At 48.4% G+C, this 20,380-nt stretch overlaps 1 protein-coding gene across 5 annotated transcripts in view; it reads left to right on the top strand.

Annotated features, from left to right (window-relative positions):
- Nucleotides 1-20,380, top strand: part of LOC139533638 (ELKS/Rab6-interacting/CAST family member 1-like) — a 619,530-nt gene that overhangs the window by 131,990 nt on the left and 467,160 nt on the right. For 3 of the 5 annotated variants that reach the window (XM_071331834.1, XM_071331833.1, XM_071331837.1), the window contains exons 7-11: nucleotides 1,798-1,875; nucleotides 2,494-2,649; nucleotides 3,072-3,164; nucleotides 7,124-7,291; nucleotides 9,822-9,989. In XM_071331834.1, the coding sequence (XP_071187935.1) occupies nucleotides 1,798-1,875; nucleotides 2,494-2,649; nucleotides 3,072-3,164; nucleotides 7,124-7,291; nucleotides 9,822-9,989 (663 nt within the window). The remainder of the gene's footprint in view (nucleotides 1-1,797; nucleotides 1,876-2,493; nucleotides 2,650-3,071; nucleotides 3,165-7,123; nucleotides 7,292-9,821; nucleotides 9,990-20,380) is intronic. The other 2 variants (XM_071331836.1, XM_071331835.1) reach the window with 1 other exon arrangement.

Here is a 20,380-nt window from a genome sequence, read left to right as displayed (position 1 = left end):
GAAGAGAGAGAGAAGAGAGAGAGAGAGAGAACATGGTGGTGAAGAAAGCCAGGGATGGAGGAAGACAGGGGGGAGAGAGAGGGAGGAGGGAAGGTGTCTGTGCCTCTCTCTTCAGCCCTCTCTCTCTCTCTCTCTGTCTCTCTCTCTGTCTCTCTCTCTCTCTCTCTCTCTCTCTCTCTGTCTCTCTCTCTGTCTCTCTCTCTGTCTCTCTCTCTCTCTAACATCCCAACTGGTTCAGAGACAGTACACTAGTGAAAGGCAGACACATTAAGAGTCTAGAATAGCATTAGGAAGGCAAGCTTTAGTGGTGTTATCACAACACGCTAGTGGAAGCATTAGTAGGTACAGGAGTACCAATAGCTCCTGCTGGTCTTCTGTCCTGCTGGTCATGATGACAGTCACCATGCTGTTGGGTTCTCTCCTGGTCATGATGACAGTCACCATGCTGTTGGGTTCTCTCCTGGTCCTGATGACAGTCACCATGCTGTTGGGTTCTCTCCTGGTCCTGATGACAGTCACCATGCTGTTGGGTTCTCTCCTGGTCCTGATGACAGTCACCATGCTGTTGGGTTCTCTCCTGGTCATGATGACAGTCACCATGCTGTTGGGTTCTCTCCTGGTCATGATGACAGTCACCATGCTGTTGGGTTCTCTCCTGGTCATGATGACAGTCACCATGCTGTTGGGTTCTCTCCTGGTCATGATGACAGTCACCATACTGTTGGGTTCTCTCCTGGTCATGATGACAGTCACCATGCTGTTGGGTTCTCTCCTGGTCATGATGACAGTCACCATGCTGTTGGGTTCTCTCCTGGTCATGATGACAGTCACCATGCTGTTGGGTTCTCTCCTGGTCATGATGACAGTCATCATGCTGTTGGGTTCTCTCCTGGTCATGATGACAGTCACCATGCTGTTGGGTTCTCTCCCGGTCATGATGACAGTCACCATGCTGTTGGGTTCTCTCCTGGTCATGATGACAGTCACCATGCTGTTGGGTTCTCTCCTGGTCATGATGACAGTCACCATGCTGTTGGGTTCTCTCCTGGTCGTGATGACAGTCACCATGCTGTTGGGTTCTCTCCTGGTCATGATGACAGTCACCATGCTGTTGGGTTCTCTCCTGGTCATGATGACAGTCACCATGCTGTTGGGTTCTCTCCTGGTCATGATGACAGTCACCATGCTGTTGGGTTCTCTCCTGGTCATGATGACAGTCACCATACTGTTGGGTTCTCTCCTGGTCATGATGACAGTCACCATGCTGTTGGGTTCTCTCCTGGTCATGATGACAGTCACCATGCTGTTGGGTTCTCTCCTGGTCATGATGACAGTCACCATACTGTTGGGTTCTCTCCTGGTCATGATGACAGTCACCATGCTGTTGGGTTCTCTCCTGGTCATGATGACAGTCATCATGCTGTTGGGTTCTCTCCTGGTCATGATGACAGTCACCATGCTGTTGGGTTCTCTCCTGGTCATGATGACAGTCACCATGCTGTTGGGTTCTCTCCTGGTCATGATGACAGTCACCATGCTGTTGGGTTCTCTCCTGGTCATGATGACAGTCACCATGCTGTTGGGTTCTCTCCTGGTCATGATGACAGTCACCATGCTGTTGGGTTCTCTCCTGGTCATGATGACAGTCACCATGCTGTTGGGTTCTCTCCTGGGCGTGATGACAGTCACCATGCTGTTGGGTTCTCTCCTGGTCATGATGACAGTCACCATGCTGTTGGGTTCTCTCCTGGGCGTGCTAACCACCACCATGTTGCTCTCTACCCTGTCTCTCCTCAGGAGCTGCACCGGCGGAGCTATGAAGGAGCCCCTGAATCAGCCAAGACCAAGGCCCTGCAGACCGTCATCGAGATGAAGGTCAGAGAGAGAGAGAGTGAGAGAGGAGAGAGAGGAGAGAGAGACAGACAGAGAGACAGACAGAGAGAGAGAGAGAGAGAGAGACAGACAGACAGACAGACAGACAGACAGACAGACAGACAGACAGACAGACAGACAGACAGACAGACAGACAGACAGACAGACAGACAGACAGACAGACAGACAGACAGACAGAGAGAGAGACAGAGAGGCAGGTTAGAGAGTGTGTGCTCATGTTTCACTTAGAATGCCAAAGTGAGACGTCATCGAGATGAAGGTGTGTGTGTTTGTCCAAGCTTGTGTGTGGTGAGAGATTGACTTCCTGTACAATGTGAGAAACTGTAATATTACAGCGTGAGTCATATGAGTCACTCTTTACAGTGAAACTCTAACTTACGAGCCCTTTCCCAACAATTCAGAGTCAAAAAGTGTGAAAAATGTGCAAAATAGTAGGAAATAGTAACACAATAAAATAACAATAATGGTGTGTGTTCTAACTTCCTCTCCTCCGTCCCAGGACTCTAAGGTCCAGTCTCTGGAGCGGGGTCTGAGGGACCTCGAGGAAGTGTGTGTGTGTGTGTGTGTGTGTGTCTAACTGTGTGTGTTCTCTTGTGGTAGGACTCTAAGGTCCAGTCTCTGGAACGAGGTCTGAGGGACCTGGAGGAAGAGATTGAGATGTTGAAGTCTAACGGGGCTCTGAGCACTGAGGACAGAGAGGAGGAGATGAAACAAATGGAGGTCTACAGATCACACTCCAAGTTCATGAAGAACAAGGTAACAACTCATCACCTCCAACTACAGCTGACTCAGTACAGAACACTGTTTAAAGAGCATGTTGATTATCATTCAGCTTCTGTGACAGATGCATCTGGTCTTCACTTCTCTGTGTTTTCTATTGGAACCAGCAGCCGGCCCTGTACACTACAGACAAGCATGTGTTCATGTACTATTGTGTTCTTGTTACCAATCATTGACTGCTTGTGGAAACTTTTCCAAGGTTATATAGAAAAGACCATCTTGTATTTGTAAGGCGTGTGTGACGATCAGAGGACCAGACATTCAGCATGCAAGGTGGTTGTTGATTGGCTGTCCAAAAGCTGGTTACTGATTGGCCCTGTGTTGCCTACATCATGGCTCCTGATTGGTGGTGGTGCTTATCGTCCTGGTAACAGCCAGGTAACTGACTCTCCTGACAGGTAGAGCAGCTGAAGGAGGAGCTGTCTCAGAGAGAGGTCCAGGGGGAGGAGCTTAAGCAGAAGGCTGCCGACCTGCAGCAGGAGGTGTCTGCAGTAAGGAAGGACTTCACCACACAGCGCTCGCTCTCTCTCTTTAACCTGTCAACTCTGACCTTTAACCTCGTACAACCTTTCTAACCTCCACAACACAGCAGCTTTGCCTTACTGACCCCTGCTAAGGAGAATACCCATGTGACCGCTGTGAGAGGAAACCCCAGTATGACACTAGAGGAACTCAGATAAGTGGTGTGAGAGGAAACCCCAGTATGAGACTAGAGGAACTCAGATAAGTGGTGTGAGAGGAAACCCCAGTATGAGACTAGAGGAACTCAGATAAGTGGTGTGAGAGGAAACCCCAGTATGAGACTAGATGAACTCAGATAAGTGGTGTGAGAGGAAACCCCAGTATGATGCTAGAGGAACTCAGATAAGTGGTGTGAGAGGAAACCCCAGTATGAGACTAGAGGAACTCAGATAAGTGGTGTGAGAGGAAACCCCAGTATGAGACTAGAGGAACTCAGATAAGTGGTGTGAGAGGAAACCCCAGTATGAGACTAGAGGAACTCAGATAAGTGGTGTGAGAGGAAACCCCAGTATGATGCTAGAGGAACTCAGATAAGTGGTGTCAGAGGAAACCCCAGTATGATGCTAGAGGAACTCAGATAAGTGGTGTGAGAGGAAACCCCAGTATGAGACTAGTGGAACTCAGATAAGTGGTGTGAGAGGAAACCCCAGTATGATGCTAGAGGAACTCAGATAAGTGGTGTGAGAGGAAACCCCAGTATGAGACTAGAGGAACTCAGATAAGTGGTGTGAGAGGAAACCCCAGTATGAGACTAGAGGAACTCAGATAAGTGGTGTGAGAGGAAACCCCAGTATGAGACTAGAGGAACTCAGATAAGTGGTGTGAGAGGAAACCCCAGTATGAGACCAGAGGAACTCAGATAAGTGGTGTGAGAGGAAACCCCAGTATGATGCTAGAGGAACTCAGATAAGTGGTGTGAGAGGAAACCCCAGTATGATGCTAGAGGAACTCAGATAAGTGGTGTGAGAGGAAACCCCAGTATGATGCTAGAGGAACTCAGATAAGTGGTGTGAGAGGAAACCCCAGTATGATGCTAGAGGAACTCAGATAAGTGGTGTGAGAGGAAACCCCAGTATGATGCTAGAGGAACTCAGATAAGTGGTGTGAGAGGAAACCCCAGTATGAGACCAGAGGAACTCAGATAAGTGGTGTGAGAGGAAACCCCAGTATGAGACTAGAGGAACTCAGATAAGTGGTGTGAGAGGAAACCACAGTATGAGACTAGAGGAACTCAGATAAGTGGTGTGAGAGGAAACCCCAGTATGATGCTAGAGGAACTCAGATAAGTGGTGTGAGAGGAAACCCCAGTATGATGCTAGAGGAACTCAGATAAGTGGTGTGAGAGGAAACCCCAGTATGATGCTAGAGGAACTCAGATAAGTGGTGTGAGAGGAAACCCCAGTATGATGCTAGAGGAACTCAGATAAGTGGTGTGAGAGGAAACCCCAGTATGATGCTAGAGGAACTCAGATAAGTGGTGTGAGAGGAAACCCCAGTATGATGCTAGAGGAACTCAGATAAGTGGTGTGAGAGGAAACCCCAGTATGATGCTAGAGGAACTCAGATAAGTGGTGTGAGAGGAAACCCCAGTATGAGACCAGAGGAACTCAGATAAGTGGTGTGAGAGGAAACCCCAGTATGAGACTAGAGGAACTCAGATAAGTGGTGTGAGAGGAAACCCCAGTATGAGACTAGAGGAACTCAGATAAGTGGTGTGAGAGGAAACCCCAGTATGATGCTAGAGGAACTCAGATAAGTGGTGTGAGAGGAAACCCCAGTATGATGCTAGAGGAACTCAGATAAGTGGTGTGAGAGGAAACCCCAGTATGATGCTAGAGGAACTCAGATAAGTGGTGTGAGAGGAAACCCCAGTATGAGACTAGAGGAACTCAGATAAGTGGTGTGAGAGGTTATTGTTAACTCTGGGCTTTAGGCAGTGTTGACTGCCCCTGGACACTGATCAGCTGTATCACCTAGAGGTTATGGTTAACCCTGGGCTTTAGGCAGTGTTGACTGCCCCTGGACACTGATCAGCTTTATCACCTAGAGGTTATGGTTAACCCTGGGCTTTAGGCAGTGTTGACTGCCCCTGGACACTGATCAGCTGTATCACCTAGAGGTTATGGTTAGCCTCTGTCACCTAGAGGTTAGCCTCTGTCACCTAGAGGTTATGGTTAGCCTCTGTAACCTAGAGGTTATGGTTAGCCTCTGTCACCTAGAGGTTATGTTTAGCCTCTGTCACCTAGAGGTTAGCCTCTGTCACCTAGAGGTTAGCCTCTGTCACCTAGAGGTTATGGTTAACCCTGTGTGTGTGTGTGTGTGTGTGTGTGTGTGTGTGTGTGTGTGTGTGTGTGTGTGTGTGTGTGTGTGTGTGTGTGTGTGTGTGTGTGTGTGTGTGTGTGTGTGTGTGTGTGTGTACAGTGTGTGTACAGTGTGTGTACAGTGTGTGGACAGTGTGTGGAAAGAGTTTGGAAGTCAACAACACAGCAGCAGGATGAAACACTTGACTGTAACACCCGTATCAGTCCAGACACAGTGTTACTACAAAGGCAGGTTGTGTGGGCGGCTGCCCTGTCAGATGCGGTCACTGGGTCTCCAGTCAGGTCAGGGAAGCAGAGCTGCCCAGTGCTGCACTGAGAGGTCTGGCATCACACTAGACTCTCTGGGACACTTTCATCTTTCCCTCTCTGTTGTCATCCTTTCTTTCCATCTTTCTCTGTCTTGTTCCCTCAGAGCTGGTTGGAGTAGAGCTGTGAATACTAACAACCACAGCACCATGTTTATGGCTTCTAGTAGTTCTCTCTCTGTCTCTCTCTCTCTCTCTCTCTCTCTCTCTCTCTCTCTCTCTCTCTCTCTCTCTCTCTCTCTCTCTCTCTCTCTCTCTCTCTCTCTCTCTCTCTCTCTCTCTCTCTCTCTCTCTCTCTCTCTCTCTCTCTCTCTCTCTCTCTCTCTCTAGGTTGTTTTCAGCATGCCTCTTCTCTAGGGTGACTGCTGGACATGCTACTGTAGATGTACAGTAGAGTACTAAGCTGCTTGTTCTAACCTGTCTCTCCTCTCTCTCTCTTTTTCGTTCTGTTTCTCTTGTTTTTTGCACACATTTTCACCACGGTTACAGCTGGTGTCATAAATATAGTTCTGTTGTTTATTCTCACCCTCTCTCTCTCTCTCTCTCTCTCTCTGTTTCTCTCTCTGTCTCTCTGTCTCTCTCTCTCTCTCCTCTCTCTCTCTCTCTCTCTCTCTCTGTCTCTCTCTCTCTCTTTCTCTCTCTCTGTCTCTCTCTCTCTCTCTGTCTCTCTCTCTTTCTCTCTCTCTCTCTGTCTCTCTCTCTTTCTCTGGAGAGAGAGGAAGAGAGACAGAGAGAGAGAGAAAGAGAGAGGGATGGAGAGAGGGATGGAGAGAGAGAGCGAGAGAGAGGGAGAGAGGGATGGAGAGAGAGAGAAAGAGAGAGAGAGAGAGCGAGAGAGAGAGGGAGAGAGGGAGAGAGGGAGCGGGGGAGGGATGGAGAGAGAGAAATAATAAATTCCCAGTTATAGATTATACAATATCCTTTGACAGACAGAGATCATGTATGAATGAAGACACTCAATACTAACCTATAGGGCTGATCATGTATGAATGAAGACCCTCAATACTAACCTATAGGGCTGATCATGTATGAATGAAGACACCCAATACTAACCTATAGGGCTGATCATGTATGAATGAAGACACTCAATACTAACCTATAGGGCTGATCATGTATGAATGAAGACACTCACTACTAACCTATAGGGCTGATCATGTATGAATGAAGACACTCAATACTAACCTATAGGGCTGATCATGTATGAATGAAGACACTCACTACTAACCTATAGGGCTGATCATGTATGAATGAAGACCCTCAATACTAACCTATAGGGCTGATTGAGTCTATCTCTGTGCTCAGATTGACCAGGTAAAGCAGGACCTCAGCAGGAAGGAGACGGAGCTGATGGGGTTGAGGACCAAGCTGGAGACTCTCACCAACCAGTTCTCAGACAGCAAACAGCACATCGAGGTCCTCAAGGAGTCACTGACCGCCAAGGAACAGCGCTCTACTATCATCCAGACAGAGGTCTGTTGTTCAGCGTTAACTCTACTGACAGTACTATCCTCCAGACAGAGGTCTGTTGTTCAGGGTTAACTCTACTGACAGGGCTCTACTATCCTCCAGACAGAGGTCTGTTGTTCAGTGTTAACACTACTGACAGGGCTCTACTATCCTCCAGACAGAGGTCTGTTGTTCAGTGTTAACTCTACTGACAGGGCTCTACTATCATCCAGACAGAGGTATGTTGTTCAGTGTTAACTCTACTGACAGGGCTCTACTATCATCCAGACAGAGGTATGTTGTTCAGTGTTAACTCTACTGACAGTGTTAACACTACTGACAGTGTTAACTCTACTGACAGGGCTCTACTATCATCCAGACAGAGGTATGTTGTTCAGTGTTAACTCTACTGACAGGGCTCTACTATCATCCAGACAGAGGTATGTTGTTCAGTGTTAACTCTACTGACAGTGTTAACTCTACTGACAGGGCTCTACTATCATCCAGACAGAGGTCTGTTGTTCAGTGTTAACTCTACTGACAGTGTTAACTCTACTGACAGGACTCTACTATCATCCAGACAGAGGTATGTTGTTCAGTGTTAACTCTACTGACAGTGTTAACTCTACTGACAGGGCTCTACTATCATCCAGACAGAGGTCTGTTGTTCAGTGTTAACTCTACTGACAGGGCTCTACTATCATCCAGACAGAGGTCTGTTGTTCAGTGTTAACACTACTGACAGGGCTCTACTATCATCCAGACAGAGGTCTGTTGTTCAGGGTTAACACTACTGACAGGGCTCTACTATCATCCAGACAGAGGTCTGTTGTTCAGGGTTAACTCTACTGACAGGGCTCTACTATCATCCAGACAGAGGTCTGTTGTTCAGTGTTAACACTACTGACAGGGCTCTACTATCATCCAGACAGAGGTCTGTTGTTCAGGGTTAACTCTACTGACAGGGCTCTACTATCATCCAGACAGAGGTCTGTTGTTCAGTGTTAACTCTACTGACAGTGTTAACACTACTGACAGGGCTCTACTATTATCCAGACAGAGGTCTGTTGTTCAGTGTTAACACTACTGACAGGGCTCTACTATCATCCAGACAGAGGTCTGTGGTTCAGTGTTAACTCTACTGACAGGGCTCTACTATACTCCAGACAGAGGTATGTTGTTCAGCGTTAACTCTACTGACAGCGCTCTACTATCATCCAGACAGAGGTCTGTTGTTCAGTGTTAACTCTACTGACAGGGCTCTACTATCCTCCAGACAGAGGTCTGTTGTTCAGTGTTAACTCTACTGACAGGGCTCTACTATCCTCCAGACAGAGGTCTGTTGTTCAGTGTTAACTCTACTGACAGCGCTCTACTATCATCCAGACAGAGGTCTGTTGTTCAGTGTTAACTCTACTGACAGGGCTCTACTATCCTCCAGACAGAGGTCTGTTGTTCAGTGTTAACTCTACTGACAGGGCTCTACTATTCTCCAGACAGAGGTCTGTTGTTCAGTGTTAACACTACTGACAGTGTTAACTCTACTGACAGGGCTCTACTATCATCCAGACAGAGGTCTGTTGTTCAGTGTTAACTCTACTGACAGTACTATCCTCCAGACAGAGGTCTGTTGTTCAGTGTTAACTCTACTGACAGGGCTCTACTATCATCCAGACAGAGGTATGTTGTTCAGTGTTAACTCTACTGACAGGACTCTACTATCATCCAGACAGAGGTATGTTGTTCAGTGTTAACACTACTGACAGGGCTCTACTATCCTCCAGACAGAGGTCTGTTGTTCAGCGTTAACTCTACTGACAGGGCTCTACTATCATCCAGACAGAGGTATGTTGTTCAGCGTTAACTCTACTAGGGGTATTGTGGAGATGGTCTCTTGGTCTCTTGGTGCCACTGTTGTGTCATAGTTTACAGTTTACAGCTGAACTGGACCCGTATTTACTCACACATGTGTGTGTGTGTCTCTGTGTGTCTGTGTGTCTGTGTGTCTGTGTGTGTGTGTGTGTGTGTGTGTGTGTGTGTGTCTGTGTGTATCAGCTGAACTGGACCCGTATTTACTCAGCATCTCAGAGTAGGACTACACGTGCTGATCTAGGATCAGTTTGATCTATTAAATCATAACTAATAAGATATCCTAGCATCTCAGAGTAGGACTACACGTGCTGATCTAGGATCAGTTTGATCCATTAAATCATAACTAATAAGATATCCTAGATCACCTACTCTGAGATGCTTATTCCAGTGCATTTACAAGTTGACTGGACTGTAAGTATTCCATTTATTTGCCTGTGGATTTAATTTGTGATAATGTCTGATATGTGTGTCAGGTGGATGCTCTGCGTCGGGAACAGAACGATTCCCAGCTGGATAAGTGGTCTAACCAGAACCATCTCTAATCTAACACTCTGTCTGTCTGTCTGTCTGTCTGTCTGTCTGTCTGTCTGTCTGTCTGTCTGTCTGTCTGTCTGTCTGTCTGTCTGTCTGTCTGTCTGTCTGTCTGTCTGTCTGTCTGTCTGTCTGTCTGTCTGTGTATCAGGTGGATGCTCTGCGTCTGCGTCTGGAAGAGAAAGATTCCCAGCTGAATAAGAAGTCGAACCGGATCCAGGAGACGTCTGAGGAGAAGGGGACGCTCAGCAGAGAGGTACACGACCTCAAGGACATGCTGGAGGTCAAGGAGCGCAAGGTCAACGTCCTGCAGAAGAAGGTATGGGGCGGGTGGAGGCTGTGTGTGTATTTGTATTTGTTATGGATCCCCATTAGCAGCTACTCTTCCTGGTCCAGGCAGTTTATACAATTAAGGCAGTTTATACAATTTTAAAACATTGCAATACATTCACAGATTTCACAACACACTGTGTTTCCTCAGACCCCTACTCCACCACTACCACATATCTACAGTACTAAATCCATGTGTATGTATAGTGTGTATGTTATTGTGTGTGTGTGTGTGTGTGTGTGTGTGTGTGTGTGTGTGTGTGTGTGTGTGTGTGTGTGTGTGTGTGTGTGTGTGTGTGTGTGTGTGTGTGTGTGTGTGTGTGTGTGTGTGTGTGCCAATATTTGTGTTGCTTCACAGTCCCCGCTGTTCCACAAGGTGTTTTTATATCTGTTTTTTAAATGTAATTTTACTGCTTGCGTCAGTTACCTGATGTGGAATAGAGTTCCATGTAGTCATGGCTCTATGTAGTACTGTGCCCCTCCCATAGTCTGTTCTGGACTTGGGGACTGTGAAGAGACCTCTTGTGGCATGTCTTGTGGGGTATGAATGGGTGTCGGAGCTGTGTGCCAGTAGTTTAGACAGACCTCTTGTGGCATGTCTTGTGGGGTATGCATGGGTGTCTGAGCTGTGTGCCAGTAGTTTAGACAGACCTCTGGTGGCATGTCTTGTGGGGTATGAATGGGTGTCTGAGCTGTGTGCCAGTAGTTTAAACAGACCTCTGGTGGCATGTCTTGTGGGGTATGCATGGGTGTCTGAGCTGTGTGCCAGTAGTTTAGACAGACAGCTCAGTGCATTCAACATGTCAATACCTCTCATAAAGAAAAGTAGTGATGAAGTCAATCTCTCCTCCACTTTCAGCCAGGAGAGACTGACATGCATATTATTAATATTAGCTCTCTGTATACATCCAAGGGCCAGCCGTGCTGCCCTGTTCTGAGACAATTGCAATTTTCCTAAGTCCTTTTTTGTTCCACCTGACTGAACAGTAGTCCAGGTGTGACAAAATTAGGGCCTGTAGGACCCATCTTGTTGATAGTGTTGTTAAGAAGGCAGAGCATCACTTTGTTATAGACAGACTTCTCCCCATCTTAGCTACTACTGCATCAATATGTTCTGACCATGACAGTTTACAATCTAGTGTTACTCCAAGCAGTTTAGTCATCTCAACTTGCTCAATTTCCACATGATTTATTACAAGATTTAGTTGAGGTTTAGGGTTTAGTGAGTGTTTTGTTCCAAATATAATGCTTTTAGTTTTATAAATATTTAGGGCTAACTTACTCCTTTCCACCCACTCTGAAACTAACTGCAGCTCTTTGTTGAGTGTTGCAGTCATTTCAGTTGCTGTAGTAGCTGACGTGTAGTGTTGAGTCATCCGCATACATAGAAACTCTGGCTTTACTCAAAGTCAGTGGCATGTCGTTAGTAAAAACTGAAAAAAAGCAAGGGGCCTAAACAGCGACCCTGGGGAATTCCTGATTCTAACTGGATTATATTAAAGAACACCCTCTGTGTTCTGTTAGACAGGTAACTCTTTATCCACATTATAGCAGGGGGTGTAAAGCCATAACACACACGTTTTTCCAGCAGCAGACTATGATCGATAATGTCAAAAGCTGCACTGAAGTCTAACAAGACAGCCCCCACAATCATTTTATCATCAATTTCTCTCAGCCAATCATCAGTCATTTGTGTACGTGCTGTGCTTGTTGAATGTCCTTCCCTATAAGCATGCTGAAATTCTGTTGTCAATTTGTTTACTGTAACCAAACATTGTATCCGGTCAAACACAATTGTTTTCCAGAAGTTTGCTAAGGCTGATTGGTCGGCTATTTGAGCCAGTAAAGGGGGCTTTACTATTCTTAGGTAGCAGAATGACTTTAGCTTCCCCCCAGGCCTGAGGACACACGCTCTCTAGTAGGCTTAAATTGAAGATGTGGCAAATAGGAGTGGCAATATTGTCTGCTGGTATCCTCAGTCATTTTCCATCCAGATTGTCAGACCCCGGTGGCTTGTCATTGTTGATAGACAACAATAATATGATCACCTCTTCCACACTGACTTTACGGAATTCAAAAGTACAGTTCTTGTCTTTCATAATTTGGTCCGATATGTGTGTGTGTGTGTGTGTGTGTGTGTGTGTGGGGGGGGGGGGGGGGGGGGGGGGTGACATGCTGGATGTGAAGGAACGCAAGGCCAACGTCCTCCAGAAGAAGGTATGTCAGAGATGATTAAAGGGGATGGTGGTTTTGTTGGTCAAATTGTTCCTCTAATGAAAGTTTCAAGGAAGTACAAAGAGTGTGACGGAAGGAGAATCACACCTCTTGGCATAACTACTAGACAGACAACTGAGTTTCACTCAGGATACTCAGTCAATTTGCTGTCGTACTGAATCTTTTCTGTTGATTCACAACTCTGTTGATTCACAACTCTATTGATTCACAACTCTGTTGATTCACAACTCAATTGAGTCACAACTCTTGATTCACAACTCTTGATTCACAACTCTGTTGATTCACAACTCTATTGAATCTCAACTCTATTTATTCTCAACTCTGTTGATTCACAACTATTGATTCAAAACTCAATTTAGTCACAACTCTGTTGATTCACAACTCTATTGAATCTCAAGTCTATTGATTCACAACTCTGTTGATTCACAACTATTGATTCACCTCTATTGCTACACATGACCTGCTTTTCCTGACTGCCACTAGATGGCAGTATGAGACCATGTTGTTTGAGCCTTCCCAGTAGTCAAAAAGACAAGAGGAAAATGATTTCTCCCCATTGTCCTGGAGAAAACATTTCAGATGTCCTGAGTCTGATAACTCCAGAGTTCACTCTAATCAACCATCATCACGTAGTCATCAACCAGCCAGAATACCAACCCAGAATGGTTCTTCTGTGACCAACCATCATCACGTAGTCATCAACCAGACAGAATACCAACCCAGAATGTCTCAGCAGTATTACATGGCTGAGGAGCAGAGAGGGAGGTTGTGTCTCAGCAGTATTACATGGCTGAGGAGCAGAGAGGGAGGTTCTGTCTCAGCAGTATTACATGGCTGAGGAGGAGAGAGGGAGGTTGTGTCTCAGCAGTATTACATGGCTGAGGAGCAGAGAGGGAGGTTGTGTCTCAGCAGTATTACATGGCTGAGGAGGAGAGAGGGAGGTTGTGTCTCAGCAGTATTACATGGCTGAGGAGAAGAGAGGGAGGTTGTGTCTCAGCAGTATTACATGGCTGAGGAGCAGAGAGGGAGGTTGTGTCTCATCAGTATTACATGGCTGAGGAGCAGAGAGGGAGGTTGTGTCTCAGCAGTATTACATGGCTGAGGAGCAGAGAGGGAGGTTGTGTCTCAGCAGTATTACATGGCTGAGGAGCAGAGAGGGAGGTTGTGTCTCAGCAGTATTACATGGCTGAGGAGGAGAGAGGGAGGTTGTGTCTCAGCAGTATTACATGGCTGAGGAGCAGAGAGGGACTTGTGTCTCATCAGTATTACATGGCTGAGGAGCAGAGAGGGAGGTTGTGTCTCAGCAGTATTACATGGCTGAGGAGGAGAGAGGGAGGTTGTGTCTCATCAGTATTACATGGCTGAGGAGCAGAGAGGGAGGTTGTGTCTCATCAGTATTACATGGCTGAGGAGCAGAGAGGGAGGTTGTGTCTCATCAGTATTACATGGCTGAGGAGCAGAGAGGGAGGTTGTGTCTCATCAGTATTACATGGCTGAGGAGCAGAGAGGGAGGTTGTGTCTCAGCAGTATTACATGGCTGAGGAGCAGAGAGGGAGGTTGTGTCGTTTCAGTATTACATGGCTGAGGAGAAGAGAGGGAGGTTGTGTCTCAGCAGTATTACATGGCTGAGGAGCAGAGAGGGAGGTTGTGTCTCAGCAGTATTACATGGCTGAGGAGCAGAGAGGGAGGTTGTGTCAGCAGTATTACATGGCTGAGGAGCAGAGAGGGAGGTTGTGTCTCAGCAGTATTACATGGCTGAGGAGCAGAGAGGGAGGTTGTGTATCAGCAGTATTACATGGCTGAGGAGGAGAGAGGGAGGTTGTGTCTCAGCAGTATTACATGGCTGAGGAGCAGAGAGGGAGGTTGTGTCTCAGCAGTATTACATGGCTGAGGAGGAGAGAGGGAGGTTGTGTCTCATCAGTATTACATGGCTGAGGAGGAGAGAGGGAGGTTGTGTCTCAGCAGTATTACATGGCTGAGGAGCAGAGAGGGAGGTTGTGTCTCAGCAGTATTACATGGCTGAGGAGCAGAGAGGGAGGTTGTGCTGTTTGGGGGTGGATGAGATTACATGGATAATTTATCATGCTGAAACAATGTGACCTAAAATGAATCTGATCTGACTCTCAATCTGTACCTCAAATGGCACCCTAGTCCTTATTTCGTGCACTTCTTTTGACCAGGGCTCATAGGGCTCTTGTCAAGAGTAGTGCACTATGTATGGAAAAAGTGTGCCATTTGGGAAGCAGACCCAGTCCCTCAGAGCCTGATAGAACGTCATTCTCCCTCTCTATCCTTGTCTTTCTTTGGGAAGCAGACCCAGTCCCTCAGAGCCCGATAGAACGTCATTCTCCCTCTCTATCCTTGTCTTTCTTTGGGAAGCAGACCCAGTCCCTCAGAGTCTGATAGAACATCATTCTCCCTCTCTGTCCTTGTCTTTCTTTGGGAAGCAGACCCAGTCCCTCAGAGCCTGATAGAACGTCATTCTCCCTCTCTGTCCTTGTCTTTCTTTGGCCTCAACGTCAGTCAGTCAGCGAGAACTAAGAGCCATACATCTTTTGGGGTAAGATTCCTGGGTCCTCACTTGAGTCAGTTTGTGTGTGTGTGTGTGTGTGTGTGTGTGTGTGTGTGTGTGTGTGTGTGTGTGTGTGTGTGTGTGGTGGGTCACGGATCAGGAAGCTATAGAGGAGGAGTTGTAATAGACAGACAGACAGACAGACAGACAGACAGACAGACAGACAGACAGACAGACAGACAGACAGACAGACACACACACACACACACACACACACACACACACACACACACACACACACACACACACACACACACACACACACACACACACACACACACACACACACACACACTACAAGGTATGTAGACACTTAGAGACACACAGGCAGACAGACGTACGTACAGACTGAGGGAAGGATGGACAGACACACAGGCAGGTAGGCAGGTAGACAGACAATAAGACAGGCAGCCAGCCAGACGGATGGACAGACAGACAGGTAGGTAGGCAGGTAGACAGACAATAAGACAGGCAGCCAGCCAGACGGATGGACAGACAGACAGGTAGGTAGGCAGGTAGACAGACAGACAATAGGACAGGCAGCCAGCCATACGGACGGACAGACACACAGGCAGGTAGGCAGGTAGACAGACAATAAGACAGGCAGCCAGCCAGACGGATGGACAGACAGACAGAAAGGTAGGCAAGTAGACAGACAATAGGACAGGCAGCCAGCCATACGGACGGACAGACAGGTAGGCAGGTAGACAGACAATAGGACAGGCAGCCATACGGACGGACAGACAGACGGACAGGCAGCCATACGGACGGACAGACAGACAGACGGACAGGCAGCCAGCCATACGGACGGACAGACAGACTACAGTATGCTGAAGCCGTTCCCGTCTCTGTGGGCTGGTCCTGGTTGAGAGGGTTGAGAGGAGGAGTAGAGACAGGGGGTCATCCCAGCCAGCCCCAGCAGGGCCACATCCATCTTTCTGACAGCCCTCTCCTCCAGGGAGGGAGGGGGGGAGGGAGGGAGGGGGAGGGAGGGAGGGAGGGAGGGGGGGAGGGAGGGAGAGGGAGGGGGAGAGGGGAGGGGGGGGAGGGGGGAGGGAGGGAGGGGGAGAGGGAGGGAGCCATGTCTGTGGAGCGATGTAGCAATGAGGTGGTTGGCTCTGCTCTGGTGAGATCACAGAACCACTACTACCAGCCCTTCAGGCTGACCGCCTGTCTGGATCTATATCTGTCTGGATCTATATCTGTCTGGATCTATATCTGTCTGGATCTATATCTGTCTGTCTGGATCTATATCTGTCTGTATGGATCTATATCTGTCCGTGTGGATCTCTATCTGTCTGCATCTATATCTGTCTGTCTGTGTGGATCTATATCTGTGTGGATCTATATCTGTGTGGATCTATATTTGTGTGGATCTATATCTATCTGTCTGGATCTATATCTGTGTGGATCTATATTTGTGTGGATCTATATCTGTCTGTCTGGGTCTATATCTATCTGTCTGGATCTATATCTGTGTGGATCTATATCTGTCTGTCTGGATCTTTATCTGTCTGGATCCATATCTGTGTGGGTCTATATCTGTCTGTGTGGATCTATATCTGTGTGGATCTATATCTGTGTGGATCTATATTTGTGTGTTTGTATCTATATTTGTGTGAATCTATATGTGTGTGTGTGTGTTTGTATCTATATTTGTGTGTGTGTGCGTGCCCGCTTGCCTCATCACTTATCCCCCTCCCTAGACAACCACACACCCCTCCGCTCAGCTCCATCACTCCATCCTCCCTCCTCCATGCCCTCCCCGGGTGCCGATGACGTGGGTGTTGATTAAGGCAGCCCCTCCCGCACCTCTCTGATTCAGAGGGTTAAAACAGGAAGACACATTTCAGTTGAAGGCATTCTGACTAGGTCTCCCCTCTTTCTTCAATAGGGACGTGCCAGCCAGACAAACCCAGAGAAGAGCTCACCTCCTGGGGCTGAATGTGCTAGCACGCTGCCCCCCTCTAATGAAGATTCCAGGGACCTAGCTAGCTACTAGCATGCCTTGTTCAGGACACACACACACTGTAAGCTTTTCAAAGCTCCCCCCTAAGCATGTGACCCGGGGGCTAAGCCAATGCAGTTTGTTTTGAAAGAGCCAGAGAGCGGCAGAGCTGCGCTCCCTGTCCAGCTGTCTGAAGAAGCAACATGTAGTTTCTATAGTGATCCCTGAGGTAGCTGTTGTAGCTCACTGTGTACTCAGAACCCTAGAGCAGGCCTGATGGACATAACACATTGAGGCACGGCTGGCTTGGGGACTGACTCCTTGATGAACCCATACCGTGAAACCAACCCAGGATAGATCGGGACAGAATAGGACAGGACAGAACAGAACAGAACAGGACAGAACAGAACAGGACAGAACAGAACAGGACAGAACAGGGCAGGACAGAACAGGACAGAACAGGACATAACAGAACAGGACAGAACAGGACAGAACAGAACAGGACAGAACAGAACAGGACAGAACAGAACAGGACAGAACAGGACAGGACAGAACAGATCAGGACAGAACAGGACAGAACAGGACAGAACAGAACAGGACAGAACAGGGCAGGACAGAACAGGACAGAACAGAACAGGACAGAACAGAACAGGACAGAACAGAACAGGACAGAACAGGACAGAACAGGACAGGACAGAACAGATCAGGACAGAACAGGACAGAACAGGACAGGACAGAACAGGGCAGGACAGAACAGGACAGAACAGAACAGGACAGAACAGAACAGGACAGAACAGAACAGGACAGAACAGAACAGAACAGAACAGGACAGAACAGGTAGGACAGAACAGGTAGGACAGAACAGGTAGGACAGGACAGGTAGGACAGGACAGGTAGGACATGACAGGTAGGACAGGACAGGTAGGACAAGACAGGTAGGACAGAACAGGTAGGACAGGACAGGTAGGACAGGACAGGTAGGACAGGACAGGTAGGACAGGACAGGACAGAACAGGTAGGACAGAACAGGTAGGACAGAACAGGTAGGACAGGACAGGTAGGACAGGACAGTTAGGACAGGGTTATGAAAGTACTACATGTCCTCAGTGAGTGGTTCAGATCAGGTGAATAAACTGCATTGACAAAGAGATTGTGTCTTTAGTGTGGCTCCAGAGATGTAGAACTATTCTCCATTGAGGGTAATCAGAGAGCAGGAAGCCAGGTGGAAGTTAGTGATGAGGTCAAATGAGTCTAAACAGGGAGAAATATAAACTCAACAAGACAAGAAACGTCCTTCACTGTCAACCGCCTTTATATTGTATGAACATAACAAGAGTCAAAAACAGACATAAACTGAACAAGTTCCACAGACATGTGTCGAACAGAAATGGAATAATGTGTCCCTGAACAAAGGGGAGGTCAAAATCAAAAGTAACAGTCAGTATATGTTGTGGCCACCAGCTGCATTAAGTACTGCAGTGCATCTCCTTATGGACTGCAGCAGATTTGCCAGTTCTTGCTGTGAGATGTTACCTCACTCCTCCATCAAGGCACCTGCAAGTTCCCGGACATTTCCCACACCCTCCGATCCAACAGGTCCCAGATGTGCTCAATGGGATTGAGATCCGGGCTCTTCGCTGGCCATGGCAGAACACTGACATTCCTGTCTTGCAGGAAATCACAAACAGAACGAGCAGTATGGCTGGTGGCATTGTCATGTCGGAGGGTCATGTCAGGATGAGCCTGCAGGAAGGGTACCACATGAGGGAGGATGTCTTCCCTGTAACGCACAGCGTTGAGATTGCATGCAATGACAACAAGCTCAGTCCGATGCTGCTGTGACACACCGCCCCAGACCATGACGGACCCTCCACCTCCAAATCGATCCCTCTCCAGAGCACAGGCCTCGGTGTAACGCTCATTCCTTAGACGATAAACGCGAATCAGACCATCACCCCCGATGAGACAAAACCGCAACTTCTCAGTGAAGAGCACTTTTTTGCCAGTCCTCTCTGGTCCAGCGACGGTGGGTTTGTGCCCGTTGTTGCCGGTGATGTCTGGTGAGCACCTGCCTTACAACAGGCACCTGCCTTACACCTGTGGAACGACCGTTCCACAGGTGCATGTTCATTAATTGTTTATGGTTCATTGAACAAGCATGGGAAACAGTGTTTAAACCCTTCACAATAAAGATCTGTGAAGTTATTTGGATTTTTACAAATTATCTTTGTTAGACAGGGTCCTTTTTTTTGTTGCTGAGTTTATCTAGTCTGGGCCTGTAGCAGAATGAAGGGGGTGTCGACAAAGAGAGGCTGGCCCCTGGCCCCAACATAATGAAGGGGGTGTGGTTAGAGAGAGAGGCTGGCCCCTGGCCCCAACATAATGAAGAGAGTGTGGTTAGAGGGAGAGGCTGGCCCCTGGCCCCAACATAATGAAGGGGGTGTCGAAAAAGAGAGGCTGGCCCCTGGCCCCAACATAATGAAGAGAGTGTGGTTAGAGAGAGAGAGTGGCCCCTGGCCCCAACATAATGAGGAGAGTGTGGTTAGAGAGAGAGGCTGGCCCCTGGCCCCAACATAATGAAGAGAGTGTGGTTAGAGAGAGAGGCTGGCCCCTGGCCCCAACATAATGACGGGAGTGTTGGTAGAGAGAGAGGCTGGCCCCTGGCCCCAACATAATGACGGGAGTGTGGTTAGAGGGAGAGGCTGGCCCCTGGCCCCTACAGAATGAAGAGAGTGTGGACAGAGAGAGGCTGGCCCCTGGCCCCTACAGAAGGAAGGGAGTGTGGACAGAGAGAGGCTGGCCCCTACAGAAGGAAGGGAGTGTGGACAGAGAGAGGCTGGCCCCTGGCCCCTACAGAAGGAAGGGAGTGTGGACAGAGAGAGGCTGGCCCCTACAGAAGGAAGGGAGTGTGGACAGAGAGAGGCTGGCCCCTGGCCCCTACAGAAGGAAGGGAGTGTGGTTAGAGGGAGAGGCTGGTCCCTGGCCCCTACAGAAGGAAGGGAGTGTGGACAGAGAGAGAATGGCCCCTGAACCCCTACAGAATGAAGGGAGTGTGGACAGAGAGAGGCTGGCCCCTACAGAATGAAGGGAGTGTGGACAGAGAGAGGCTGGCCCCAGGCCCCTACAGAATGAAGGGAGTGTGTACAGAGAGAGGATGGCCCCTACAGAATGAAGGGAGTGTGGACAGAGAGAGGCTGGCCCCTGGTCCCTACAGAATGAAGGGAGTGTGGTTAGAGAGAGGCTGGCCCCTACAGAAGGAAGGGAGTGTGGACAGAGAGAGGCTGGCCCCTGGCCCCTACAGAATGAAGGGAGTGTGGACAGAGAGAGCCTGGCCCCTGAACCCCTACAGAATGAAGGGAGTGTGGACAGAGGGAGAGGCTGGCCCCTACAGAATGAAGGGAGTGTGGACAGAGAGAGGCTGGCCCCTGGCCCCTACAGAATGAAGGGAGTGTGGACAGAGAGAGGCTGGCCCCTACAGAAGGAAGGGAGTGTGGACAGAGAGAGGCTGGCCCCTGGCCCCTACAGAATGAAGGGAGTGTGGACAGAGAGAGCCTGGCCCCTACAGAAGGAAGGGAGTGTGGACAGAGAGAGGCTGGCCCCTGGCCCCTACAGAATGAAGGGAGTG

The sequence above is a fragment of the Salvelinus alpinus genome, chromosome 11 (genome assembly GCF_045679555.1).
Source record: "Salvelinus alpinus chromosome 11, SLU_Salpinus.1, whole genome shotgun sequence".
NCBI classification, from domain to species: domain Eukaryota; kingdom Metazoa; phylum Chordata; class Actinopteri; order Salmoniformes; family Salmonidae; genus Salvelinus; species Salvelinus alpinus.
The sequence above is the reverse complement of the archived record's forward strand: the minus strand, read 5'-3'. Positions and strand labels throughout refer to the sequence as shown.